Source organism: Cyclospora cayetanensis, unplaced genomic scaffold, assembly GCF_002999335.1.
Source record: "Cyclospora cayetanensis isolate NF1_C8 unplaced genomic scaffold, CcayRef3 CcayRef3_contig_67, whole genome shotgun sequence".
NCBI classification, from domain to species: Eukaryota; Apicomplexa; class Conoidasida; order Eucoccidiorida; family Eimeriidae; genus Cyclospora; species Cyclospora cayetanensis.
In genome coordinates this window covers 72,969-100,825 of record NW_020312667.1, presented here as the reverse complement: position 1 = coordinate 100,825, position 27,857 = coordinate 72,969, and the positions used below count along the sequence as shown (strand labels likewise).

General features: G+C 48.7%; 4 protein-coding genes across 4 annotated transcripts; 3 read left to right on the top strand and 1 right to left on the bottom strand.

Annotated features, from left to right (window-relative positions):
* Positions 1-384: 384 nt before the first annotated feature.
* Positions 385-6,164, bottom strand: LOC34622860. The gene is made up of 10 exons (XM_026335370.1): positions 4,398-6,164; positions 4,144-4,199; positions 3,843-3,944; positions 3,421-3,644; positions 3,114-3,189; positions 2,501-3,002; positions 1,673-1,739; positions 1,323-1,439; positions 919-1,016; positions 385-513 (listed from the first exon to the last, which is right to left on the bottom strand). Exons 1-10 carry the CDS (start codon positions 6,162-6,164, stop codon positions 385-387), a joined length of 3,138 nt encoding a protein of 1,045 aa, XP_026191155.1.
* Positions 6,165-15,442: 9,278 nt separating this feature from the next.
* LOC34622859 (glutamine--fructose-6-phosphate aminotransferase [isomerizing]) lies at positions 15,443-17,901 on the top strand. Its single transcript, XM_026335369.1, has 3 exons — positions 15,443-15,596; positions 15,711-16,996; positions 17,293-17,901. The coding sequence occupies exons 1-3, from the start codon at positions 15,443-15,445 to the stop codon at positions 17,899-17,901; spliced, it is 2,049 nt and encodes a 682-aa protein (XP_026191154.1).
* Positions 17,902-19,130: 1,229 nt separating this feature from the next.
* On the top strand, positions 19,131-22,055 carry LOC34622858 (dynein assembly factor 1, axonemal homolog). The gene is made up of 6 exons (XM_026335368.1): positions 19,131-19,320; positions 19,891-19,927; positions 20,109-20,174; positions 20,402-20,492; positions 20,641-20,809; positions 20,905-22,055. Exons 1-6 carry the CDS (start codon positions 19,131-19,133, stop codon positions 22,053-22,055), a joined length of 1,704 nt encoding a protein of 567 aa, XP_026191153.1.
* Positions 22,056-23,220: 1,165 nt separating this feature from the next.
* Positions 23,221-26,319, top strand: LOC34622857. The gene is made up of 7 exons (XM_022735998.2): positions 23,221-24,139; positions 24,497-24,603; positions 24,862-24,966; positions 25,119-25,355; positions 25,550-25,667; positions 25,822-25,880; positions 26,098-26,319. Exons 1-7 carry the CDS (start codon positions 23,221-23,223, stop codon positions 26,317-26,319), a joined length of 1,767 nt encoding a protein of 588 aa, XP_022587624.2.
* The last annotated feature ends 1,538 nt before the right edge of the window (positions 26,320-27,857 follow it).

Here is a 27,857-nt window from a genome sequence, read left to right as displayed (position 1 = left end):
AGGCATATGCAATACATTGGGCTTCCCGGGCAACATCCGAAAAAATGAGAATAGCAATGCTATAGAAAGTATTTAATGTACAACAGAGGTGTACCTCTCCCACAGATGGCGCTGACGGAGAAAAAACTGTTTGCCACAATCCCGCCAGTGCAATGCGCGCACTTAACATTGAACAGATACAGCGGTCGCCTGTTCCAAACAGAACCAAGAAGGCATTCATGGTATTTAGTCAGCGGCGCCTTGCATGCACAATGGCCTAATTCGAGTTCAGCTGAGTTCTTATGAGCTATACCTTCATTGTCCACCGTGGTACGCGCCTTGCTCTGCCCCCTTCCGTCATTTCTGGATTCCATGTAACCAAACTTGAATTCTCCAGCGTAGACCTCAGGCTTCACTGGCGCAACCTAATAGCTTTGACGCCATGCAGCTATACGGCAAAGCTGTCCTCAGAACGTCAGCATCAGGGCAAAGTTGGGCCCCAACTCCTTCGAGAACCGACATCGCTACAACGATCTGCATCACGCACCATAAAGTATTTGCAATACGTGGAATAAATAAGCCCGGACGCATATCATGGTGCCAATAGCAGTAGATCGCCAACTGTGTGTACAGCTGATCGCGCATAAGAAATGTACCGAAACAAAAGAAGGGTCCAACTCGACAGAGTACTTCTTGGACAGCGCGAGCATGCGACTCATCAGAGAAGTGAACCGGACGTGGCTCATCTGCATCGATTTGCCTTCCTTTCACAAGCAACAGCGCAAACCAGTCATCTTCAAGATATTGGGCGAAGTAAGCGCAGATCATTCTGGACTTCCACAGCGCAATCAAGGGCCACAATATAGGGAAACTGAGCAAATTTATCTCAATTGCTTTAAACGTCTAGAAAATTGCATCCTGGCGTCTTACAAAGCTAACCTCAAAGTGATATTCGTTGATGAGAGCCTCCACCTCGGAGAAAAACCCCTCTTTGTCCTTGCAGGCGTTCTTGCGAGCCCTTTGCAACATCGCTACACCTGTTGACGGTTTCACAAACACCCTCAAGTGGCTGTCCTCGTTCACCAGAGCTGTCATGTAGATCTCGTTATTGTTCACATGCACCTGATCTACTATCAGACCCAACCAGTACCCAATTCGTTCATGCAGTCAATTCCCATACATGATCTGTGAAGACGGACCGATCGTTACGTAGCCAACCAACTAGCTCTCTACGGTAATCAGGGAACTGAGGCTTTGTTTGTTACGCATAGTAGCAAATTACCTTCCCACATTATAATGCACTATAGCTAGTCCGGTGTAGTACGTGAGTAACTGCTGCGCACCTGCGTCTCTGCCGTGCTTCCGTCGAACAGCTTCAAGCAGGGTAACAAAATTGACACGATCAGCTTGCTTCAAGGAGGCGGCCAAACCGCAGTCCAACACAACCAATTCCAGGGGGCCTTTGAAAGACACAGGCATAAGATAATAAGAGCTTCTGCGCTGCAAGCAGCCACAAAAAGTGGAATCTAGGCAGTAGTGGGCTCAGGCAGATGGAGCACGGGCAAGAAGCAAGAGCCTTTTTGCTGAGTGACGCGGCGTTGCTCCAGTGGAAGCGTCACTATTGGCATATCTTCGAAGAAATGCGTGGCCATTATGCACTGGACTGATGAAACAGAAGGGTACACTAACTAACCATCCAAAGATACAGGTTCTGGAGAGACGAGGGTGCGGGGTGCATCAGGAAGCACTGGAAATATGAGCTGCGAGGCAGAACGGATCTTGAAAGTAAAAAATCACGTTTGATGGGGTTGTTGCGCACAGAAAGGATTAATCCATACATAACGTCAACCCCACCCCGTTCAAAAAAAATCTGCCTTAATGTGGAGCGCCTGAGCAGTGATCAAGGTGACGAAGCAAACAGGGTAAGAGCAACGAGACACACAGGTAGAGTGAGCACGGCTGAAAGTGGGAGGGGAACATGGCCACCACGATTCAGGGGCAGAGCTCGATAGATAACGACAGACCATGTGCGAAATTAAGGAAATCGGAAAGATTGTGTTCGCGAAAAACATTGTACCTCTTTGCTGCTACGGGCAAAGCGGCATAAGAGGTTGCCGCTGTGCATGTCGCCATGGAAGAAGTTATCGAGGAAGACCATCTGGAGGAAGGAGTGCAGGCAGATCATGCCAACGCTATTAAAACGCTGAAAGAGACACGGTGCATGCGCATGCCGCATAGGCACTTGAGTCCATTTCCTGAAAAGGCGTTGACCGTACTGCCACATTTGAGTGGGCGCACAGAGCTTGAGACGAAACTTGATGAAGCGATATTACAAAACAAGATGAACCGTGTTGAGTGCCGCTAATAACACTACATGTTGCTCCTTGCTACGACCAATATTCTTCTAGGAACCTCTTAAAGCTTCTGCACACGTACTATTTCATTTCACATGCTTGCAATGCACCACATAAAGTTACTTTGCGTTGCAGCAGAGTAAAACATTATTCACTTGCCTGCGCACCTCAATAATCCTTTTTGCAGCAGAATTCAGAGACCCCCCTGCGTCCTGCGTTCCGCCTCCAGTGGGGGTATTCGATATAAGTGCATCCCACTGAGACTTTGCCATATTGGTTTTAGGCTGCCCTTGCTTGGTACCTTTGAGCTTGACTCTTGTTTTGAGCAGCTCATTCAGGGTGAAACCTGGTTCAAGAGTCATAACGAGCACCTCACTGCTGCTGAGGCTCTCGAAGGGGTAAGGAAAAGTGACTTGACGCCTCATGCCGAGGATCTTTCGGGACAGGGAGCCGATAAAACTGTTGTGCTGCCCCTTTGTCTGAGGATCTACGGCAGGTGTAGCTTCGTGTGTGGGCTCTCTCATCCGTCTGCATTTGTTACGAATCGGTACTACATCGTCTGGAATAGAGAGGGAAGGGAGGCCAAAGCTGTTGCGGAAACGCTTTAAATGATGCTCCTCCAGACCGAAATCCAGCTGCCGCCGCATCGCCGTTGCGAACTCCTCAACACTGCGCAGAAGAACAGCACGGGCCATGCTAAGCTCATTCGGCACACTGACAGGTGTAAGTATCCAACAAAACGCTGGAAAGACATTTTTCCCGCATGCCATCTGCAGTCACCTGTTCTTAATGGCAACAAAATCGAAAGCAGGAAGCCACTGCAACGCCGACGCCAACATGAGCATAATGTAGAGATCTGCAGCAAGGACACAACAATACATCATCAAATGCAAAGTACAGGCGTTCACAAGCTTAAAAAAATTTCGCTCTTTCGAAAAACAACTGTTGGCCCTTCAGTGATATGCCCTACACCCCAACACCAGGAAACACCAACGGTGTTACACAATACCTAGCAGCTTGGTTCAAGCAGTTCCTTCTATACTGGAGTACATCCAAAAGTGCAATCAGCGATGCGTAGGGGGCACACCGAATTCCATTGCTTCTCGCACTCCCGGCCTCATGATTTTCACTGCAACAGCGACTGGGGGTAACTTGCCGCCCTCTTCAGGCTTTGAATCAACAGATTTCAAAGTACTGCCCCCAAGAACGAATGCGTGGTCCAGGAAAAAACGCTTAGACTGGTCACTTGCTCCAGCAGATAAAAGGAGATACGCGCGGTAGACTTGTGCGATGCAGCCGCACCCGATGGGCCTGAAGAAGAGAAAAACAACCTGAAATGCATCCTAGAACGTTGGAGCAAGGCATACGATGCTGGTGCAGCTCTACCACAGTTGTGGCTTGCTGTGGATATCAGCCTCATTGCTTGCAGGAGGAAACCCACGAACAGCCCTCCTACCCCCCGCGGCAGAGTCCAGTGGACTTAAGAGGAATGGAAAGGCACTAGCTTACGTTGGATCAAGCACTAAATGCTCCTCAACATCTTCACCAAATTGTTCCCGGAGGAGAAGAGCAGCTCGGGGGTAGGCAAAGGGCTGTACTGCAGTCTGCAGCCTTCAGACACCCATACGGCAGGCAGCGATATCGCAGCTGTTCAACTTTTTACGGGGGCTGCTGGGTCGTCATTTGAATTCTGACACAATGGAATATCTACGTGGCAAGAGGTATTTTGACTAAGCAAGGACGGTATAAACATACAATTGCCAGCTTGAAATCAATGGCTACATGTATACAGGGAAAACGTCCGTCTTACTTTGCACACCGTGAACAGAGAGACTCATGGAACAGGTCAGGCCGAGTAGCAATCCACTGCAGCAAACTTTCAAGCACAAAAACGCAAGCCTAGTCTGAAGGGAACACAAAACAATGAAGACCACCTTAGGTGACTCACCAACCCAGGCCCTCGACGCCTACTACCCCAGTACGGCTTTCGATTATGAGGAATAACAGGCAAATCAGGGGCAAAGGAAACGAGACTATACAACAGGAGACGTGTACAGCACGCGCCTGCAGAAACTTGACATAAGTAGGCCCTGCAGCGGAAGCTGCCGCAGTCACAGCCGTGAAAATGACTTCTTCCAGTTCGCGCTGAGCAACAGATTCCCAGTGTACGACCTTCTCGCTTTCCAAGCCACAAAAGTGCAGCGCGCTCGAAACGATGGGCAGCAAAAGCAGCCAGAACGCCGCAACTGCTGCGGAGAAGGCCAGCGGTACAACATATAGAAGTCGCTGACAGACGGACGCTGCCATTCCAAAGAAAAATCCAAGCGGACGGAACCAGGACGCTATCCCACCGAGAGAAAATCCTGCTTCGTCCCCTGCCTGCCTGCAATTTGTATTTTTCTCCAAAAGCTCAGGCTCTTTCGTCCACTGCGATGGTGGAACGACACCACAATGCGCAGCCTCTGCTGCTACATGTATCGCTTTCTGTGCGTAAGAAGTGCGCACCGTGGTTTTGGAGGCATGGCCAGCAAATATTTCTTGATTGGTCGAAATATCTCGCGGCTCCGTTGATTCCTTTGCTGCTGCATTCGCGGTTGCATCTCTCTCAATGTTCTGCTCCTGCAGGGCGTCTTCACTTTGCGACAACCCTGCATCAGCTGCTGACGGTATGGTTTTCTTATTCGCATTGCATTCCTTCATCACTGCGAAATTGGCAACCTCGGAAGCATTTCTAGATGCAGCCCACAGGAATAGAAAACGTTGCCAAACGGCCCCCCATAAATAGTGCGCATCCGTATATTCCGATCCAGAATACCCCCCGCATCCTACTAGAAGAAGTTGACTGGTGTATCGGGTCAGTCGCTGCTGGAAGCTCCGAAGCCGTCGTTGCAGAACGGCGATTTCGAACAGTCTGCCACTGGAGCTGTTCGTCTCCCCTGGTTCGTTCTCGTCATTGATGGCAACAGTGTTGTTAGCACCGCTAGAGGTACCCACAAGGCTTTCTGAGTTGCAAGAAAGCAGCTCTCCTCCGCCATCAAAACCAATTGGAGTGTCCTCGTCAATTATCAGGGGAACAAAGCACACAGCGGCAATGGCCAAGGAAAACGCACGTATTCGAAATAGAGGGTGCCGTTCGTCGTGCAAAGGCTGCCGCGACTTAGAAGACTTCGAAAGGCCTAGCCTACTGCGGAAACAGCTTCCGTGTAAGCTTGTGGTGGTTTCCTGCCCGTCACCAGGCTTGGGATGCACATACAGCTGAGCAGAACCCTGCTTTCTTCTACGGAGGCCAGCAGACGGCGGAAAAGTTGCTATACAGTGTCGTTCTTGGAAGCCTGCGCGGCTCGCACTGAATGACGGAGAACGTTCACACTCATAGTTTGAATGAAAAGCACAGTTCAAGGCACTACGGCCAGGCTGCCATGAAAGCAGATGGCTGAACCTCTGACCACCCTCGCGAGGAATCGTCCCACGAGGGCCCCTGTTGAAATACTTGCAGTAAAACTGGCGAAAGCCGAGGTCGCTGCATGCATATGGACTGCCCCAGTGCGTTTTGCAAGGCACTGGATGTGATCCGACTAGGAGGGGTGAAGATCCAATGTTGGGGGCCTGCGAAGAGAGAGACTTAGCTGCGTTGGGAGCCGCGGAGTGGTGTGCGAGGCTTTCTGCCTGAACATCTGTGCGCCGTTCACAGCTGGAATGCAGCTCATGGCCTGGTTCCCTCCTATGAGCAGACAAACAGCCTCGGTTACTGCCGATGCCAACGGTGCTTCTGCTTACAACGGTTCCTCTGATACGAACAGGCCCAGATGAAGCTCGCCGGAGCAAGTCCATTGTGCAGTGCTCTAGGGCGGAGCCATTTGGATATGGAAGGCTGCCGACGAAGGATTCGGATGCCTGAATCCTGTGGTGCTACACTTAGCTGCCTTGCATGCGAGAGCAGCGTGCAACAGCGGGGGCCTGGGGGGACTGTAGATATCTCCGCTAAGACTTCCGAGCACCTCTGGTCATAAGGAAGCAGAATGTTCGCCAGTTTCCCCACCGAATATCCAGTGAGCCGGGACGGGGGCTTTTATCGATGATTTTGTGCGTGGGCACGTCCACCAAAGAAGCTGCTTATAGAAAAGTTGAACCAAATAATGGCAAATCACTCCAGCCGCTGACAAACCGCGGCGCACCTTGATATCTTTAGGAAAGTGCCACCATTTCGACTTTTCCCGCTAAAATCTCCACATCTGAGCGCAGCGCAGCGTCTTCGTCGTGCGGCCGCTTTCAATGGAGGAAAAATCAATAGCAGAATGTACGGAAGGATAGCGTTTCAGAATAATTAATTAGCATGCACTAAGTCATTGCGTGTCTTGCCTCCGTACAGGTTGTGTGGCTCTCTACAGGAACCCGCCACGCAGCGCGCAGAGGGCTTGGCGCTGGGATTATTTGCGCGGTGTGTACTATGGCTTCACTTTTTCTGGACTAGATCTGTATTCAAGCAGAATATCCAGAGATGAACTGTAAAATTTGAGTACTTTTCCTGGAAATGCTGCCCCTTTGAGCCTCATCTGTCACAATGTCAACACGGTCGGCTACCCGTGTATATCCCCGCCAACACACATACTCATGCATAGCTGTCCCATAATATTCACTTTTACACTGGAGCAGGAAAAGGGCCAAATTTTCTCACTTCGTGCCGCACCCTTCCGTGCAATGTTTCCACTCTCTTGCAGGCAACACGCCTGACGTGCACAAAATGGTACACAGTCAGCCTAAAGAGCGAGCCTGCTAACTTCGGCACTTTCGACTACGTTAATTTCTTTCAAGTGATAATTAGATAAACTGAACAATGAGCTTGTTGGATGCTTGGCAAAAAAGGTAGGCTGGATACAAAAAGACGTAATCGTGTATACGTGTGCGCTAGATGTTATGTGTAACCAGCTCTGGGTGATTTGAGTGCTTAGAGTGTGAAGCTACAAGCACCCTAGCTATCCATATCCCGCGTGTCTGGAGTTTCTAGGCGCGAGAATGAGGGTAGAGAACATTTTTTTTGAAGGACACTCAAGAAATTCCTCTCAAGCCTTTTGTGTCGTAAGTTAGGTCTCCCCTAAACGAGACCTTAAATGTAAAGATTCACCTGAAACACTGAATGGTTCGACGCAGCAATTCCCACTCACGTCCACTGGCTGCGGATGCTGTAGCGGGCTGACTCACGCGTAAAAACGTAGTACAGTACTAATACTAGGGAGAGAATTCGCTAATTCATTTGCCTGTTCGTATTTCTTTATTGCTGCGAGGTCCCGTTATCTCGATATACGCTGATACAGTGTTATGTGCATGTGCGCCGGTATTCATAGACCTGAGTAGTATTGCAGGCAAAATGTGCACTGGGAAAAGAAAATTGCCAAGAAACTAGAGAAGTCTTGACCATGGCGAGTAGCGTTTTTCATCAAAAAGAGCCCCAAACTCTCTAGCTAGCAGCAAAACCTGCAACTTCTCTTCCACTAATTACTCAAGTTGAGGTTTCCATCCCCAATATACCAGGAACCCCCCTCTAGTGTGTTCTCGGCGCTCAATAGTCCGAAAACACAGGACTACCGAGAATCCCTTTCATTTGACTTCGTGCTGGTCAGTTGCCTGTTCGGCGAAGTTCGCGTCTAATTCAATGAGTTTTGAAATTTCTCTAGGAAGCTACATTGATCGTTCTGCCGCACCCCCAACTTTAAGAAAAATCGACGGACTAAAAAAGAGCTGTGATTTGCTAGAGGATTGCAAATGATCGTAACTAGCTGGCAGCAATTTTCTTCATCTGATTACTTTATACCGCATCTCGTAGAGCGTGCCTGTCCATCAGGACCAGACTCGAAGCGCACAGCCGACCACCGCTATTCATAAATGCGTCTCTTTCTCTGAAACATTGCATATACATTGTCATGTACTAGTCATTGGTTGTTCACCGAAACACTCTATTGCAAAGGGTGCCTGCAAAGCCCGGACCAGCAGTCAAGGTTTGAATTGGAGAGGAAATCCTCAGTGTCAAGAAGGAATCCGGGAGACCTTGGATGGACGGGTGCACTGTTGAAAAGTACACCAACTAAGCATAAGGAGGAAAATCAAGCCAAGCAATAGGATCTGTGCGACCAGATTATCCAATACACTGCGGAAGTGCGTGGTTGGTGTACTCTGCCTGTCAATCTGCCACGTGGTGGTTGGCAGTGGCCACATAGTGTTCAATATGTATGAGGTTCCTAAAACATGCAGAGTGCACTGACCAGGTTTGTATCCTTATCTGTATTATGTTCCTGAGGCATGCCTGAGTCTTTCGCACATAAGAGGCGAATAATCCAGCGACTTCTTAAGCCGTGACAGCGGTGGAGCTAGGAATAATTGTGCACATTAGCTGAGTCTATTGGAAAGTGATAAAGCTATCCTGACCCCGATCTTTAGCATTCCAAAAAAATAATCCATAGTTACAACAATCCGAACCTTTTTCAGGAGCCAAAGGGCGTTGCACGAGGCCGGGCTTGGGAGCATCGTGAGGCTTTGGTTGCTAACAATCTGAATCTGACAGAGCGAACTCTACCACGCTACGCATCCCAGGCCACCGGCAGGACTCTCAGAGCTCTCTGCACTCTAGGGTGAATCCTAGTATGGCCTGGAACAGCATGATAATATGATTGCACAAACCTACTCCGAAATGAAGTCGAAAGTTGAAAGCACCAGATCCTTCGTGTTGTTTTGAATCACAGCCAGCGTGGCGGTGCTCCATCCTTTTGTCAGCCTGTATGGTGGCAATGATTGCCATTCCAGTGGTGTCAAAAACCAAAGAATTACTTAGTCGCGCTATGATCCGTAAGAATATCACAGAGAAGACGCATTCACGCCCTCATACACGCCCAAACGTATCGGTTTGTACCAAGATCAGTTCTACAATCTGGGAATTTTTTTTAAAAAACTGAAGCAGAGCGAAATATTATTATTACTTCTACTTAGAAATATGTAAATTTATTTCGGAAATGCCACAACGTGGAAGAACAGCTTCTTTTTCTGGCTTGTCTTAGGTCTAGCCACGGTATCACGTCAGATGGTTGCAGGATGGGCAGTGACACACCGATTAAGCAATAGACCGGTAAGACCGTCACAAATGTCAAAATTTGCTTGTAGCAAGAAACAAAGCAACGCATTTCCTGCGCCTCTGGCTAAAAAGGAGGAGACAGGTCAGGACTTCGAACCTCTTGTCGGGCCTCTGCCCACCCAGCCTACTTGCTAGGTTGGGGAAAACTGAAGCCAAACAGTAACTCGCGCCCTTACGTAGCTTCAGGCAGTTTCCAACAGCCCAACTCTTTTTAGTTCAGGTGACTGTGTCGTATATACCGGAAGTGAAAGCCCATGGAAAAGTCAAAGAAGTCGAACCACGAGGCTGAGCCCAGCACAATCAGGCTGCTTGGCGAGCGGGGAAATCGCATCAGGAAAATGGAAAGCCTCCTTGCAGGTTGTGACGCACTGAAGGGGGTTCAAGGACCTAGGCTGCAGTTTGGGTCCACAATGGATCAATTGTACGTTGATACAAGTTCACACTGTTCAGGAATTTCCGATGTTACTTGACTCTGGATGGGAGGTAGATGGGCCATCTGGGGAAACGGCACCGAAGCGGAATCTGCCTATTTATTAGTTAGCGCAGTGCCTAAGAGTCAGATTTGCTGAGAGTGGCAGATCGCGAGCATTGGCAAGGCTAGGGGGCCACATCTGTTTGCGAACCGTAATTGAATCCTAGCAGCAGGGTCCGTGACTTTAAGTTGGACCCGTGCATCATGACATAATCTTTGGTACTCCTTGAGCGACCCAATAAAAAACGTTCCTGCCACCACAGCTGCGCGCTATGTGGTTCATTTTACTGGGAAGCGATAGGAAGAAGCAGCTCGTAGTCTTCTCAACAACACTCCTTTTCCTTGTGGGCATTTGGGGGCGGTACCTCAACGCCAGAGACTTCATGCATGCGGCTGCGCAATGCTGTGAGAGAAGACAGTTCTGATCATACTCATTGTTATTGGCTATGTAAGCGATAATCGATTTAAAAATTCAATAATCTCGCAACTGATAAACAGCAGATATTGGCAAACATCATACGTGAATTCGAGGATGTGCTCAATATTGACGAGATGCCAGCAGGCTGACACCTGCTGATATCCGATGGCACCGCATCGAGCTTATGCATCGGTCCGCTTTAAGCTATATTTTGCCGTATTGGAAGGCCCCTCAGCACTTAGAGAAAATTGAGCGGCAGGTGGATGATATGCTGAAAAAGGCATAGTGCAAGAATCGACCAATGCCTTTGGGGAAATACCAGGTGTCGGTACCCAAAAAGGACATACGGTAGAGCATACGCACTAATTTTGAGCAGCTCAGTAGGAGTACTGTGAAGCAGGAGTTTCGGAGGCCTTATGCTCAGGAGGTAGGTAGCAAAGTACATGGATCAAGAGTAGACTCAGGCGAGGTGACCTCACAGACACCTGTGTCACTCACCCATATGATAGGCACTAAATGGCGTCTACATCGGCACTCGCAAAGTCGAGATACCTCTATTCCGTTAAGAAACCCAAGTTCCCCAGCTGTACTGCAACTCCTGGCTACCGCGAGTCAATCAAGGACTTACCGCGTAATCCTCACCTTGTGCGGCATTACCGGTGGTTTGTGAAGGTACGCAACTGCTTGTTTTTATCTACTTGAGAGTTCCTGCAGGAGTGGAGCCAGACTCGGCAAAAATCGAAATAACCCAGCCATGGCCTTTAGCTTTACGCACCCGTAAAGGCAACGAGAAGTCCCTCAAGCTTGCTTGTTGCCATCAAAAATTCACTCTGAATATGCTGAGACTGTTCATTGATTAACTGATATAATGAATCATACAGAATTGCTTTTTGAACGAAAAATGCTGATGCCACCGATACTCGTGTTGCTTACATGTGGGCATCATTCCTTCCCCACAACCAATGCTAGTGATATGGCACTGGGCGATAATCTGTCCCCAATGGCTATGGGTTCTCTAAAGCATTAATGTAATGGTTGTTGTTCTCCTTATTTTCACCAACATTGAGCAGCGCTGTCCAATGCGGGGAGAAGTAACTAAGTTCAGTGTGACAGGGCATGAAAAAATGCTGGCACATTTTGTACCGCTGTCATTGCGGTCTCCTGACAGACCCTCAGCCTTCAGTGTACCTTGCATAGAGCTTTCTAAACTTTCAGAGCCCTACAGCTGCGCGTTGACTCGTGTTGCTCCTGCAGTACGGCTAAACAGTCGAGGACGGGACGATTCTCAAAGCGGTCGATCACGCGGTCTCACTAAGCCTCAACTGTTCACTGGTGCGCAAAAAAACCGGAATTTGTGTCTGTGAAGATTCAAGGGCTTGTTTAAGCCGCGTTAGCCTTGCTTCGAATACCCATGCATCCACCTTTGTTGCCGAGATCGGGAAGGGCCAAAGGGTGAAGCACGGCCACGTTGAGGATAGCCTCTTGTGGGTCAGATCTCCTCACTTGCTTAACTGACTTCGCTCTGCAATACGATTTTGTGCAAAGCACCGGTTTGTCGGATTAAAGACGGATGCCTACTACATTGGAAATGCGTATACGCTCTTTTTGTTGAGCTGGGTTGCGTTCCGCGGCAGGGGAGTATGCACTGTCATGTCCAGATTGTCAGCAGCCGGAGCCGCACAACTCTCATAATGCCCAGCTTTTTGCAAACCCTCTCGGCTTCTGACGAAACGCTGCATGATATGATCGGGCCTGTCTCCCTGGACTGCAGGAGGTCAAGGATGAGGGGAACACCTACATCGTTGTGGAGGGAGACACCCAGCATATATGCCCATATCATGCCTTGTTTCAATTCTATCATGGTTCGGGAAGCCCCTCACTTACTCTTAGCTCATGTTCTGAAGCTCTACGGATTCCCCAGTAGTATCTTTACGACTAGGGACCCCAAGTGTGCTAGTGTTTTTTGACGTGTCTTCAAGTCCCGCCCCCGTATTGCCCGTGAAAGGAGCATTGCCCACCACCATACGACAGCTGGCGTAATGAACTACCAGCGTAGTTCACGTCTATTGAGGGTGTTGTCCTTAGCTTCTAATCATTTAGCACCAGATTTCGGTCAATGCGTCAAGCCTAGACGCCGTCGTCCTGATGAGCCAGCCTTCGGGATGTCAACTGATTAGATGCAGCAGCACCCCATAAAAATGCGAATCAGGTGCTGCACATTCAAAATTTGCACGCACTAGCAAGTCACAATGTTGTCACGTAGGTGCACGAGGCAGGAACACGGTAGAGGCGAAGTTGTGAGGCAGCGGTTGAGCTTAGGTAAAAGAGAGAAGCCACTAGCACACGAAGTTATGCTCCCCAGCATCATGCTGGTTCTGTAGTATAGGTGGAAAGCTAGGGCCATGCCATGTGGTGCCTGGGTATATCCACAATAGCCTTGTGGAGGATCATGCATTTGCTGCTACGTTCAAGAGGCTGACTACATTGCAGAGTTCCTAGCATGCCTATATTTTTCCTACAGAAGAACAGGGTACACCAACTGCACCCTTCTCCAGAATCTGCAGCTCTATGTGCACAAAACAAGTAATTGCATGGCTAGACCTTCTTTGTTGTGCCCAGTGAATATATACTGCACCAGCTCACTCGTCTACCTGGTGCACCCCCGCATCCCCTGTCTACACTGAGAAGCCCCTCCCTTGTCCGGGCCTGCATCTGGTAGTCCACGGTCAACAGCCACCCGTAGCGGTTGAGACATTTAGAGCACAGCTAATTAGTGCACGCGAATGCCTTGGCAATGCTCAACATACACAGAATTATTGTAAGCTGCGGTCCTGTGGATGTGTCCAGCCTGGAGACTTCTCTCTGATGAATCAATAGGCTCTACGTGGTGTAACAGGGGATCAGACGAGCGCGTTGGCGGCCGTATGAGCAGTATTATTGATTTTTGCCAAGGCTGAAGGCAGCGCAGAGCTAGCAATGTTGGCGTTCTAGAGATTTTCTAAAGTCGCCTGAATTTTAAGCCGATCGCGCCGCGTGGCAAGTGTCCTGTGGAGAAGGAGGCTTCAAAGGGAGTTGTATAGTTGCTAGGACTATTAAGCGCCGAGAACACATAGGAAAAGTGTCTCAGTGATAAGGAGTAGGGATCGCCACCTCAGTGGCTGCTGGAGGAGCAGTTGCGATCATAGCCGCCTGTGAGAGAAACTGAGGTTCTTGTTAGCAGCGATGGCCTTCATGGAAAGTATTGCTAGCATCACTTGATAATTGTTGTTTCCCAGCGCATTTTCTGCCTGAAGGAGTTATTCTTGTCTGTAGTTATTGCTTTAAACGTTCCCGGGTGTGATAGTTGTTTTTTTTCTAGATTTGAGTTTATACGCAAGCAGTATGAACAAGGCTGTCCATCCATTCTACTTTACGCAGCTTTGGGGGCGATTAAAATGTCTGTTCTGCATGCAACGGTAGTGTTTGCACGTAGGGTTTGGTTCATGTGAAGCCGAGGCAGTGCTCAACTAGAGTATAATTTGACTATTTGTCTTCTATTTTCTCGCATTAGGAGGCGCACGAAATTTAATATGGGCCACCGGTCATAACTGTATGGTGTATGCGTCGTTCTGCCTCTCAATTTATTTAAACTAGTTGGTGTTCTGCTTTTCTTACGAGTCTGTCTGCGACGGGAGTGGCTATAGGGCAGGAACGTGCTGTCTTATATCCAGTTCGTGTGGAAGTATAGGCACGGGGTAGAAAGACGTGTGTTTGAAGTAGAGGCGAGGGGAAGATTCAGTGAGGTAAGCTAAGAAAACCCTTTTAGTGCACTAGTTATGTTTACCTATGAATTGGTACAAGGCTAAGTCACTGTGTTGTGTACTTGTACGCCCTATATATTGGAGGGAAATACGAGATGACAAAAGGAGAGACAATACTGCACGCGTTTGCGTTAGACGCTATTTCAAGTTGCCGTTCGCGCACCCTGGTCTTACCTCCCGGCTCTAGCCGGAAATCCTGAGGAAGCGAGCGAGTAAAGCTTATATGGAGCATTTATATGGCGTTCATTCGAGTTTACCTCGAAACGCTTGAAGCAAGTGCCTTCCCTATGGAGACAGATGAAACGGTTCAGGATGCACAGTACACACCCGCCATTGGGCATTGTTAAACCGAGCAAACAGTTCTCCCTGATATTTAAGAAAAAACGACAGTCACATAAGCTAAGCAACCTTTATAAAATCCTTGGTTACACATCTATTGTAGTAGAAAATTCTCGGGAGGAGCCTTGTTCAGAGCACGGATAGAAGACCCTGACTGGCTCAAACGCAAGCAGTTAATCTGACAGAACAGAACGCATATGACAAGCACCAAGACAGCATAGAAAAAACGGTATTGATACGTATATCACCAATAGGGCATGGAACATCCCAAGCACTGCAGCCGACCGCGGTCTTCCATGCCTCGTAGATCAGCTCGCCGATCCACGGGTGCGCTATTGATGTTTTACGGGTAGAAAGTCCCTCTACGTATGATAGCCCAGGAATAATACACGTCTCCTAAAAAATCGGTTGTTAGCTAGCCGGGCTATTGACGGTACGGTGCAATCAAGCACACAAGGAATACCAGATTGTGTTAATAGTGCGACCGACCCAACACGGCGGAGAGGGCATCCCTCCTAGTTCGGAATCAATCCACATAGCAGTTTCCACAAGCATTGAGGAAATCGAACTACAGCTTTTGTTTCCACTGCTAAGCACTGCTTTTATTGGGTATTACCAAGGAAAGCTCGTCATTGCCGTCAGCAGCGCTACACCCGAAAACCCGCTTTAGCATGTTATTCAGGGTGTCTTGGAATTTCCGTTGGCATTAATTGTGTGGTTTAGGCCTTCTGAGCGTCACCAGGCCATCACCGGCAATTCTGCTCCATCGAATACTCGGCGCTGGCTGTGCCGTTGGTCAGCTTGCAGGGCGTAAGCATCCTGACCCTTCTCCGAATTGACACCAGGGGCATCAGCGCCAACGCCACAAAGTTTTAGCAGTTTGATCACTTAACTTCTCATGCGGATTTTGTTTAGCTTTACTGGGCACGACCTGTACCCTTGAGACAAACGAAGGCCCAAATGACTCAGTCGTGCTCCAGTTGTTTGCGCGCATACCGGCACGTGGTGGTGGCCCTAAGGGGCGGCTGTGTGGGGGCCAGTGGTGTTTATAGCCAAAATCGCAACAGCAGATCAGCATCTGCCGGCCTCCTCTCCGCAACCAACTCGCCCTTCGGCTGCCGAAGCTTCCCTCACAACCCCCCCTCCATCAATTGGATTGATGGGCCCCATCTCCATGGTTCGAATTCCTACAGCCCTTTTATTGGGGCTTGCGCCGTCATGGCTGCAGCGGGTCTTGCGTCGGCCCTGATGTTTCGGGACAAATCTGCTGCACAGTGCTGTGGCATCGTTGGCTACATTGGCACAGGTAATGTGGAGCCCGTGCTGATGGAGGGAATTGAGACCCTTCAAAACAGGGGATACGATAGCTGCGGCATGACGACCATTGACAACGAGGGGCAGCTTATCACAACGAAGTTCGCCAGCAGAGGCTCAACTAGCGACTGCATCCAGCTGCTGAAAACTGAGGCTCCCGCCGTTCACGGGGGGCACCATATTGGAATAGCCCACACGCGCTGGGCAACGCATGGGGGGAAGACAGATACAAATGCGCATCCTCACATGGATTGGAAGAAGCGGATTTCACTTGTGCACAACGGAACAATAGACAACTTCGCTCAGCTTAAAAAGGACCTGATTTCGAAAGGCTGTGAATTTCTGACACAGACAGATACGGAGGTGATTGCCAACCTTATTGGCCACCATCTGGATGAAGGACTCTGCTTCGAAGACGCCGTGGCGGAGAGCGTCTCGCAGCTACAGGGCACATGGGGCCTCTGCGTGATTCACAAGGACTATCCAGACCGCATTGTGCTCGCGCGCAACGGATCCCCTCTTCTTGTTGGCAGCAGCGATGGGCAAGTATTCATAGCGTCCGAGCCGGCAGCCTTGGCGAGGCATACCAGTCAGTACCTGATGCTGCAGGACGGGGAAATTGCAATCGTGACGAGCAGGGGCATCGACCAACTGCTGGAATCTCGAGATGTGCACCGGATTTCAACGGAGACAGTGGAGATATCTCCAGACCCTTTTCCTCACTGGACTCTTAAGGAGATATATGAGCAGCCACAGAGTCTGGCCCGCGCCTTGAACTATGGAGGGAGGATAATGGCGCATGGAAACCGCGTGAAGCTGGGGGGCTTGGATCAAAACACGGACTTACTTGCAATTAAGAACCTGTTGCTTGCAGGGTGTGGCACATCCCTCTATGCGGGGATGTACGGGGAACAGTTGATGCAGTGGCTGGCATGTTTCGATCAAGTGCGCGCAGTGGATGCCACTGAGCTGGAGCAGCACTCTCTTCCCAAGCACGACGCCGGCATTCTTCTACTTTCACAATCCGGGGAGACACTAGATACCATCCGAGCTTGCCAGGTCGCCGACGAACACGGTGTGAGAAAGTTCTCCATCGTTAACTCTGTCGGCTCCCTCCTTGCCCGCATGACGTCTTGTGGAGTGTACCTAAACGCGGGAAGGGAAGTCGCCGTGGCATCTACAAAAGCTTTCACCTCGCAGGTGAGCAACCTCCGTGCCTTTTCACACATGTTTGCAAATGCACACACGCCTCATTCCTGAAGACTCGCACAGGCATGAGCCTTTTGAAAGCCTTTGTTCTAGTATGCAAGCTTGGCTGCATAACAGGGCGGGAATGTACGGACAAGCAGATCAATCTCCGAATTGCTAGTGGTCTGCTGGAGTGCCCCAGCAGCAAGTGTAAACCTGCTCTATAGCTCTCTTCTCCGTCTAGTAGCTCCTCCTTTTTGAACAATCAGAAAATTAACATTGGACTAGTTTCTCCTTCTGTGTGTCAGGTAACAGTCCTCGCCTTGGTCTCCAGTTGGTTCTGGCAGAACCTCCGGAGTGAGGAGTACCCGGACCGGTGCAATGCGCTCCTAGACGCCCTGCACCGTTTGCCAGTCTACGCCGGCATGACTCTTAATTGCCACAGCACATGCAAGCGGATCGCTGAAAAGCTGAAAGATGCACAGACTTTGTTTGTGCTCGGCAAAGGTTTTGGCTACCCCGTTGCGCTCGAGGGAGCTTTGAAGATAAAAGAGATATCCTACATTCACGCTGAAGGATTTGCAGGGGGAGCGCTGAAGCACGGTCCGTTTGCTCTTATAGATGACCAGAAACGTACACCGGTCATAATGATTGTCTTGGCGGACCAGCATGCTGCGTTGATGATAAATGCAGCGCAGCAAGTGAAAGCGAGAGGGGCATATCTCGTCTGCATTACGGATATTCCCGAGCTTGTACAAGACGTAGCAGATGACTACATTGTTGTTCCAAGCAATGGACCGCTTACGGCGCTGCTTTCAGCTATCCCCCTCCAGCTTCTGGCATACGAACTCTCTGTGGGCAAGTCTATCAACCCCGACAAACCCAGGGGGCTTGCGAAGACAGTAACAGTCAGCTAGAGGGGACGAAACACGGTGCGGCTATTTCAATCGAAGCAGCGCATCGCCTTGAGCCTTCGCCTATGCATTTTGTACGGGTCAATGAATAATCCTGCCGTATTGAAGGGTCCAAGCACTCACTGCGTACGCCGTGAATTAGAAATGTGGGTTTAAATCAAGTGTTTGTGCCGTGGAGTCCAAGACTAAAGTAATGTGATTCGTTGTATGAACCAAGCGCTTAAAGCCTCTGAGCAGAAGGCGCGTTGAGAGCAAATAATCAAATAAGATGTATAGAGGGCCTGGAAAGCGCTTTTTTGAAACTGTTTAGCATGCCAAGCCAGCCACTAATATATCCATTAGCGCAATTAATCAAGGCGGAGGCACACGCTGTGCGGACGGCTGCCCCACGTGTAACCTATTTTTTACTGTCCAGGCTGAGCATGGTTGAGGTTGCAGTGCTTCACAGTAGGAGCTTTTCGAAGTACTGTTATTCAAGCAATAATCCCACATTCGTGCAACAAGGCGCTTACACAGCTCGCTTCTATGGATGCGCAGCCTTGCCACGATAGTACTCCCCCGTCCCACAACCCGACCATTTACCAATTCTAGCAGTTTACATCTCTTTATGATTAATCAACAAGCAAGAGTAGTGAGTGGAAGTTGTGTTTAAAATGTCGGAAGATTTGGACATCTTTAAACTCAGAACCGAGGACGGCCAAATGCTGTCCAGACTGCGGTGCCATGGACAAACATAGAAGCTGTCTTATTATTGAGAGCTCATATTATAATATTAGAACAGGCTCCGAATGATACCATTTATTAAATACGATGGATTCTTCATCGGCACACGACAATACGAAGAAAGGCCCACTAGTCTGAACACGCAATGCGTAGTGGCTTAAGCGACTGTTGCTCAAATGGTGCTCCGCTGTCTTACATCACTTTCGGAGAGAACAAACTTATAATTTAATGCATTGCCGTCTTGATTCATGTAGTTCGTTCTCCTGGGGGCTGAGAAATGCCTGCGTCACCACAAGGCGCCGCTCTGGTCAGGTGATGCTCGGACCGGATTGAAATGCCTTCATTGTCTGCATTGCACTTTTGCCAACGACAAAATACTAGGCATCATTTTTATATGCCACAGGAAGCCATCTTCTATGTTCTCTGTTACTGGATGGAGCTTTTGGTCACTGATCACCGATTAGTTCGCTTCGGGTGTATGCACGCTAAATGTACTAACGCATTGCGCGATGGCGGCTTCAAGGACCCACTTATCCACAGGAGAACACTATACAGGCGTAACACCACTGAAAAGAGAGGCTGGAAGCGTTGTTGTTGGCCCCATCCTGAACGCCGCGAAGCTCAAGGCACTCTTGCTGGCGGACGGGAGCACTTCACGAAAATGCAAGGCCTTGGACCTTTCCCACAACAACATCCGTAAGGTAAACAATGTTCCACATTTCAAACCTTTACACTCATCCTGCGACCAACCAGTTGTGCAGGTGAACTGAAGCGTGCTTTACTGCACAATGCAGGAAAATCGCGTTGCTGCTCAGCATTGGGCTCCTGATCCACTTCCATGCTTTAGCTGACCCCCTAGCTTAATGAAACCCGCAAAAGTGGAAGTTTCCTCCCTAGGGAGTAATCTTGTGGTGTAACCGGATGCATGCATTGCTGACACTGCCGGTCTCACAGACGTATATGCGAGGCCCCTCAAATTGAAAGAGGCGCAAGTGAAGCTCTAAAATGCATGGATGACTGGTTTGCACGCATCTAGTCTCGAATCAGCAGCTGCACTGGCATTGTACTTTGGATATGTGCAGATAGAGCTCTCCTTAGGGGAGGTTGCAGCTTTGGATTTCGAAGGTCTACGGGAGCTCAACGTACACGGCAACATGCTGGTCTGTCTGGATGGGCATACGTTGCCTTTTCCTCATCTTCAGAATCTGTTTGCCAGCAACTGCCGCATTAGGGATATCGTGAACTTTGGCTCGCATTTCTGTCTTCGTCAACTCGACCTCAGTGCCAACCAAATCACAAATATTATGTAAGTGACAGAGCATTTAGCATACAAACCAGCGTAGGAGGACCAGGGAGAGCTAGGCATGAGGTCTAAAATCTATAATTACAAAATTAAATGGAATCTGTAAACATATGTCCCCAGGTGCACATACAGGAGCAGTGAAACAGCTGTGAGCTTCGAGGTTAGACGTTTCTGTTGGCTGCAGGGGCCTGGCCAATACGCCTTTGCGATTCACACTGCAAGCACTTAACTTGGCTAACAACCAAATCAGGTATGTTTTGCCTTCTCCCTTTCACGTCTAGAATTGTGCTCCTGGGTGCAGTGTAATCGATGCCACGATCTATTTAGGGTCTAGCCCTTATCACGGCGAAATCTTTCCTTCCATGCATCGCCAACGAGCGGCGCTGCCGTGTTTTTGTATACTTGCCTGTCCGCCGCTCTCAGAAGTTCGTGCCAATGTGTCTGCCTCTTGGCTTGCCTTTTCCGAATATTGTATAGGGATTTTAAGGGCCTAGCGCCGCTGACTACTTTTGAGTCTCTCGAGGCTTTGGATTTGCGGGGAAATCCGCTTTCCGACTTTGGAGTTGTTGTGGGTTATAGTCCACTTTGAGGATTTCCTTAGAGTCAGAAGAATAAGGGTTATTTGATAGAGCATCGGCGTTTTACATCAGGTTGCCAGCTTGCAGTTGTGCTGATGTCACGAGCCATCGTGCGGCTGTTTCCCTTTTCCGCTACAGGCTGAAGGATTTGCATTACTGTGTTGTGTCACTCTCCGGAAGCTCAACGGCCGAACCATTTCAGCCGAGGTTCGCGACGCGGTGGACACTTGGGCCCTTGAAGACTCATGCGGTAGAGCAACTACGGCAACTGTTCAGGCCTTTCAAGAGGCTATGATGCATCCTGAAGGTTAGTACAAGTGACACGCCAAATAGAGGGACGAACGGAAGACAGGAGGGGCCATGACAGACCGCTACTCATTTTCTTTCTGCTTTTGGGTGTAGGTCCTGCACTCTTTGCCTTTGGAAATCGGTCGCGAAGTTTTGGACGCGTAAGTAACCCCAATAAGTGTGAAGACGGAACAGGCGACAGGAAACACAACAGTGCATCCACTACCCTTGTCTCAGCTAGCGGCAGCGTCGTTGGTTTAGGCTTAGAAACACGCGTGTCATCGAGCAGCAAGAGCCATGATGCACCCGTTCAGGGAGCGTGTGTATCATCCCGTTTGCCTTATGCGGGGAGCGAAAGCTCACGTGTTGCTGTCACACAAAACCCGTCGAGAGATAATCAAGCCGCAGAGGAGCTACCGCTTCGGGTGCAAAATAGTGAAGCCTCCACGTCTTCATTCCCGCAAACGCCAGTAACAGCAGCAAGCGAGGCGTGCAGACGCACAGAAGATGCTGAAGAGGAGTGCGAACGCTGTTATTCAAGAGCTCCCAAGGAACAGGGGTATGGACAGTCAGGCATAGAGGCGCGGGCGGAGGAAGACGGGTTTGACGAGGTTACAAGTAGCCCCTTAGCTGAGTATCAAGTGCAGAATTCTGTCCTGTCGCACAGTGCGCGGAAACTGAGACACTCTAGGGGTCACGAAGCAGAGGGCGCCCGCGCTTCCTGTAAGCTTTGTCACTGTACTGTTCTCCCCTATCGACAGTACTACCACCGTACGCGGCAGCAGGGGGGCTATAAAACACGAGCCACCAACACATGGGGCCCAGCACACCGCTATGGAGGGCCCCAGGGATGCATCCGCTGTTGCACCGGCACGCAAACCCCCGCGGGGTGGATGCATCCGTTGGAACTACAGAGTAGCACTTCCTCTATGAGCGGTGCCTCACAGGCTAGCTCAGATTCGGGGCATACTGCAGACTTAGAAACCGAACACTCGAGGACAGCTTCTGTGCCCCTAGGTGAGAGAGAGGCCCAGTCAGCACTCCCAGAGGACGAAGGCAGAGCGCGAACCACTTGCTCTGAACAAGGGGAAGGCGCAGCTCACCACTGGACCGGAACAGAAGGGATGCCGGAGGAGACTTCTCCAATAGAGCCTACAGAGGAAGGGACCATAGGAAGGGCGAGCGCAGGACAGGAGGATAGTTCGGGGAATGGAGACGACGGTCCCAAGAGAAGTGAGGATGCAGAACAAACAGAAGGGGCCTAGACTGAATAAGGGAGATGGAAGATAGGGGAACATCTGATTTAAGCGGCTGGTTGCTAATGAGGTGGTTGAGACAACCCCAACAAAGTGGTCAATGAGGGTTTAAGTCACGCCATTCTTTTTTGGCCCATACAATGTTTAGAAAGACAGTCCGAATGTATTTATAACGCTTGATTTAAGGGCCTCGTAGGACTATACAAAGCTCCAGACTTAATGCAAGCTTCATAAGAAGTTATCGTTTTTTTCTCAAAGTGCCTCCTTATTCCCCAGACCCCGCCTCACAAGACTCTTACATGGGGGAATAGGGCTAGCGAGGAGTGGGCGTAGCTGCATTGTCTAAGAACTCTTAGGATTCACAGCCATTTGCACGTGGCATCTAACTCACACAGGCAGTAAGTGGCGTATCCTGCGTCGAGGCACAGCACCAGACATAATATAGTACATTGAGACCAGCGGGTCAAGCATTGCTAGTTTTTTAGTTAAATATCAACAGTATGATCAAAAGGTTCAAAATGATGCATGTCGCGCAACAGCAATAGTACGATGCCCTCAATCTAGTGTACACAGCACTTCGTTTGCGGTAACGTCATTTTGGACCTGGAATGGCAACAAGAAAACGATCTTGAAGTAATGAGGGTGATAATTCATGGTGGATCTTTTCGAATGAACATTGAGTAGACGTGGCGGTAGGCAGCGCTCCGAATACGGCCCATAGAGGGAGACCACTGGACGACCTGGGTGTCGAGATCAGTAGGGGATAGTGGCCCCCGATTAATAAATTGTGAAATAAGAAAACACTCAGTAAAGGAGAAGACGTGCTGATGCAATGTACCATAAAATGAAGGGAAGGAAGAGACTCTGCACAGGCCCATTGCCCATTGCCGCGAGTTGTTGCTCAGCATGCCGGGGGCTTGTGCTCTACCTCTACCCTTCTCCTTGCCTTTTTCGAACATAATGATGATTTCAAAAGCTGAATCAAACCAAGCTTCAATACAAAAGTACACGTATTCCGGTCCATGGGTTCTTATAACGAGATTCCATCGGTTTTTTGTTGTCTCATGCCGGACTCAACGTGCCAGATGATCTGGGGCCAGCCCTCGGCGGCTAAAGCCGAGTTTGCTTTCACTTCTTTTACGGAGACGCTCTGCTGAATCCAAATACAGCCAAAATGAAATATGTGTCTGGGTTATTCGTTCTATCCGTTGCTGTTACTGCCCCATGCCTGTCTTCCAAAGCTCTACAATTTGTGGAGAGGGGACACCCAAATACTCTAGGGGCAAAAGGTGACTCTTTCATTGAAAACGCAGCTCATTTACTCTCTGATAATGAAAATGCTGACAGTGACGGCGCGTTTCGCCATGATTCTCACAAAAAATCCAACCTTTCACATCTGAGAGGCCAGAATACAGCCCTCATGTGGGCCAGGCCCCCTCCAATTAAAACAGGTAGTATTTCCTTCTCTCAACAACAATCCGACTCGGAAGCTTCCCAGTCTAGAGAGGCGGAAGAAAGCTCTGCAGAATCAAGCGAGGAGAGCCACGGGGAAAAGTCGAATGCGGAGGCGACTTCTGCTGGTCCAGAGGAGGATAGAAGTCAAGGGGAAAAGCACATTGGCGGACGACTTAAGCCATCGGACAAAGAAGTGGACAAAGAAAAGCAGGCTGATAGTGCCGAAAGCCATTCTGGCTCTGGCGTAGAGGAAAGTAAAAGTGAAAAGCGCGGAGAGCTTACACTCCATCAAGGCGAGAACCAGATGAACCACGATAAAGAATCAGATGCGAAGGATATAAATAGAGTAAAACAAGAAGAAGCTGGCTCTCCGAAGGAAGAATCAACTCAAGAAAATAACCCTCAACACACCCCTGACGACGAAAAGCCCAAAATGAGCCACGATGATCATGAACCAGCAAGCCACACTGACAACAGCAGTCAAAGTGAACCTGAAATTCAAACTCAACACGATCTAAGTGGTGGAGAGAGCCCAGAAGCCAGGTTCGATTCTCTTATTGATAGGATGCGCCTGTTGCTGAAGGCATCAAAAGGCAAGGAGATCATAGGCCAGCTGGCGAACATACTCGAACTACACGGTGAGCGGCATTCATTTTCTCAGACAGCATTAAACTCGAACAAGTAAACATGACGCTCCGTTTTACAAGAGCGAACACATGTGTCAAAGCATCTAGTACTTATGCATAGCTATACAGTGTGCTGATGTGTGCCGAATGAAACCCACATCATATTTTGCAGCAGCTGCTGCTTACCATCATACCCTGGTTTTGGTAAATGAAAGAGCTTTACCATATGATCTGCCTTTTTACGTCGCACGACGTCTTTGCGGAGTATTTACTCTGCAGTGTGTTGTTTGTAGTCATAAGTTCTGCATGCCTGGCTTGCACTACTAAACATATCGATATTCTGTTACTGCGTTGCCTTCTGTATTTTAGAGAAAACAGCAGAAGCACAAAAACAGCTAAAAGAAGAGGTAGAAAAAACGGAGAGCCAAGATGGAAGTGCGAAAGAAGAAAGCAAGCCGAACCTCGACGTTCAGCAGGTTAGAAGTTTGTTGCATTCTATGGATGCATCTGCATCAATTACAGAACCGTTGATAAAAACCAAAGAAAAGTGCACATTCATCCCCTTTCCCCCAGCGCTAGTTGACGTGTTTTTGCAAATCCTATGTGAACGATCCCAGTATCTATCCAAGTGCAGCTGAGCACAGCATTTGTTGCTTCAGCAAGCATTTCCTCTCTGACGCTTGGCTGATTTTGCGATGTATACTTTTCCGCTTCGCTGCCCTTGTGGTGCACAGGATTTGCTGCTTAGCCAGCAGCTGAGCAACATGTGGGCACTGCCTTTCTATGAGGATGAGAAAAGGGCTGTCTGTCTTTCCGGCTTTGAGAAGCTTACCCATGAAGTGAGATGCTTCGTTGGTCCACTTTATTATAGCATGCTGGAAACTCCAGGTTTCGCCTTGACTTGCACTTCTGAGCACAGCATATGAATTTCGTAATATTTATTCATGACGTGATTGATCTAAATTTACAAAAATGCCTCTTTTACGTTTAGGCAACTATCGAGTGCTCTGATTCCGAGTGTTTCAAGTTGGAAACTCAGTCAGATCAGTGCCCCTACATGTCAATTGTCTCTATAATGCGCAAAGAAGATTTAGACAGAGTCAAAGGACTCCCCGAAGCTGCAGAGAAGCATTCTGCTCATGGAACAAAAGATCACATGTTGCTGGGATTCGACGGAGAGTGCAAGAATTCGGAAAACCTAGGAAAAGAAATCTTGAATATGCTTCAAGTAAGTGTCTCTTTGTAAACCTTTCGCAGCCACCCTAGCAAGCAAATGTGAACTGCTTTATGAAAGACTGGAAAAACAATGTTTTCGGTGCCATTTATATCGCCACGTATGATTTTGTATGGCCAAAGATGTTCTACTCATTTCGTCAATTATCTGCAAGCCCATGCTGGTTCTCTTTGTTTGGCTCATTTCAGCGGCCTAAAAGCTTGGCTGAAAAACGCACACTGGAACAGTTTAACGGTACTGGAGGGACAGTGCCGCTTCAACAACACCATTTAGATTTGATTTGCGACACAGAGGATAAAGCGGAGTGTAAGCAGCAGAGTGGGAGTACTATGAATCCATAAAGCCTCGCATATCTAAGGCAATCAAACGCATCGCTAGTAGAGTGTGATCAGCAGTACTACAGCCCTACATTTTTCCATGTATTTGTGCAAACCTGTGGTGTTTGTTATGCTTTCTGCAGATCCTGCATGTAAAACCGTATTCGAGGCCCTTCAGCACTTTAAAACACCAGAACCAAGGGTACACTAAACTGCCTAAAATTAATGCCCCTCTGGAGACCAAAGTTGCATGTGACTCAATTGATTATACTAGTGGCAGGTAGAGTCTGGCATATTGACGCCGTATCGTTACACTCGTATGAGAAGTGAACGAAACCAAATATACTGGTGTATGAGCAACTGAATAGTTGGTGTATGAATCTCGTCTTTGTTTTTTCTATGATTTGCCACTCTTGTAGGCTTTACCGGAGCTTCTGGTTCTGACTGATATAAGGGACTTAAAAAACACCCTCGGATTGTACAGAATCAGTTTTCTCTTTGAAGGACTGGTACAGTTTACCTCGCCGGATGGATCTAAAATTGACGCCTCAAAGCACAAATTACCTCTAAAAGAGGCAAAATTCGTGTACGAGCACCGGCATCAAAACATTGCATCTACCGTGATGCTAAAGGGTGACTAGGAACACTCAGGAAGGCGGGGAGGTTTAACACAAGGTGCTGAAAGCATATCAAGCTTAGAGGCTAATTCGGCAGTAGATTCGAGCGAGCTTTGCTGGGCTTACACTATTCCATGATATAAAAACTTTAAAAAGGCACATGTAACAGAACTACGGCTGGATGACCGCCAGGATGGCTTTCAGCATTCGAGTGTACATTGTTTTGCAGGCTGCTCATGTAGTGTAGCTCAGCTGCAACACCTCTTTGTAGCTCTAGTGCAATCAACGTAGCTGTTTTTTTGTTTTTGCTTCTCACATCTAACCTTAAGACTGGTGCATCTGGCAGTCTGAAGATACCACTGCTCCTAATCAAAGCGAAGCGCTAAGCTAGCGGGTTGATTCTTCTTTGCAGTAAAATCAATACCGTAAATTTGTAGCATTACTTGCGCTCTAGCTAAGGTGGATGCGGAAGGGTTTATACTATGTACAGCAGACCCTGAATGTTCCCAGTGCAGCAGCAAATCTACCGTCAGCAATATTCATTTTGTAGGAAGCTGAATCTTTAATCCTTAGGTTTTCGGCTCTACAGGGCAATCTACAGATACCTATATATCAGGAATACTATACTACTGCCTAAATTATGTATACCAAAAAATGTACTTCTGAAAAGTCCAGACCAAATCGTTCTACCTGAAATGCATGTACCTCAGTCAGGCAGCGCCCCTAGTAAGGAACTAGCAAAACATACATTCAAATCCTATGATTCGATAGCTTATCAGTGTCTGCGGCGTGGCCTGGTCTACTGCACGACGCATTACACCTTCTGGCTTATATATGACTGCACTAGCTGCACGATATGAAAGGTCGGCCTAAATGACCACTTCGAGCTTGAATACTATATTGGGAAACACTTCCTGTAAGCAACCATCCTCCCCCGCATGCAAGTTAACAGCATGCATGCGCATAAAACTGTCCGTCAGGGTAACATGAGGGGGCAAAAGATAGATTTGAAGTAGGTATACTCTCAGGCTACGGCAGTCATGCCGGGCTATGTGTACGCATGTACAGCTTGTATTGGTTGACTTTTGCCTAGATATGACGCACCCCCACACTAATTATCAAACTTAACCATTTTGACAAAGTACCTTAGGAGCCTCCGCGGCTCAATGCTCTCAACTGTAGGGGCACTATGGAAGCCTTCAGGGGAAACGCAAACAACGTATACAAACACTATTCTTTAACAAACCTGTTAAGCACTGCTGTTCGCTGTCGCAACGCCGAGCCAGAACCCCCATGGCACACTCACTTTGTTGCTCGCGTGGCTATTCTCCAGGCTGTTTCAGCATGCAAATGCGTATTCGTTCTAAAGACAACAGACGGCCTGCAATAATTTACTACCATGACGATGTTTTATAGGCCTGTGTTAGTGCCCAGAGTACAAAAACGCCCTCATTGGCAAGCTTCCAACTACCTAGCTTGCTTGTAGCCACTCACGCACATGCAGGCACGCACACTTGGTCGAGCAAAATCCTTTCTCATTTTGCCCCATGGGCTCTTCAATT

What these genes read in the sequence shown, in the direction of transcription:
- LOC34622860 (XM_026335370.1), bottom strand. Translation starts at nt 6,164, where the DNA reads ATGGACTTGCTCCGGCGAGCTTCATCTGGGCCTGTTCGTATCAGAGGA. An exon ending in CTCTGTTCACGGTGTGCAAA is followed by an intron (nt 3,945 to 4,143) that starts GTAAGACGGACG and finishes GGGTGTCTGAAG; the next exon opens with GCTGCAGACTGCAGTACAGC. An exon ending in TTTGTTGCCATTAAGAACAG is followed by an intron (nt 3,003 to 3,113) that starts GTGACTGCAGAT and finishes TCTTCTGCGCAG; the next exon opens with TGTTGAGGAGTTCGCAACGG.
- LOC34622859 (XM_026335369.1), top strand. Translation starts at nt 15,443, where the DNA reads ATGACTCAGTCGTGCTCCAGTTGTTTGCGCGCATACCGGCACGTGGTG. An exon ending in CGCAACCAACTCGCCCTTCG is followed by an intron (nt 15,597 to 15,710) that starts GCTGCCGAAGCT and finishes TCATGGCTGCAG; the next exon opens with CGGGTCTTGCGTCGGCCCTG. An exon ending in CAAAAGCTTTCACCTCGCAG is followed by an intron (nt 16,997 to 17,292) that starts GTGAGCAACCTC and finishes TCTGTGTGTCAG; the next exon opens with GTAACAGTCCTCGCCTTGGT.
- LOC34622858 (XM_026335368.1), top strand. Translation starts at nt 19,131, where the DNA reads ATGGCGGCTTCAAGGACCCACTTATCCACAGGAGAACACTATACAGGC. An exon ending in AACCAAATCACAAATATTAT is followed by an intron (nt 19,928 to 20,108) that starts GTAAGTGACAGA and finishes TGTTGGCTGCAG; the next exon opens with GGGCCTGGCCAATACGCCTT. An exon ending in GGCTATGATGCATCCTGAAG is followed by an intron (nt 20,810 to 20,904) that starts GTTAGTACAAGT and finishes TTTTGGGTGTAG; the next exon opens with GTCCTGCACTCTTTGCCTTT.
- LOC34622857 (XM_022735998.2), top strand. Translation starts at nt 23,221, where the DNA reads ATGAAATATGTGTCTGGGTTATTCGTTCTATCCGTTGCTGTTACTGCC. An exon ending in GAACATACTCGAACTACACG is followed by an intron (nt 24,140 to 24,496) that starts GTGAGCGGCATT and finishes TCTGTATTTTAG; the next exon opens with AGAAAACAGCAGAAGCACAA. An exon ending in CGAACCTCGACGTTCAGCAG is followed by an intron (nt 24,604 to 24,861) that starts GTTAGAAGTTTG and finishes TGTGGTGCACAG; the next exon opens with GATTTGCTGCTTAGCCAGCA.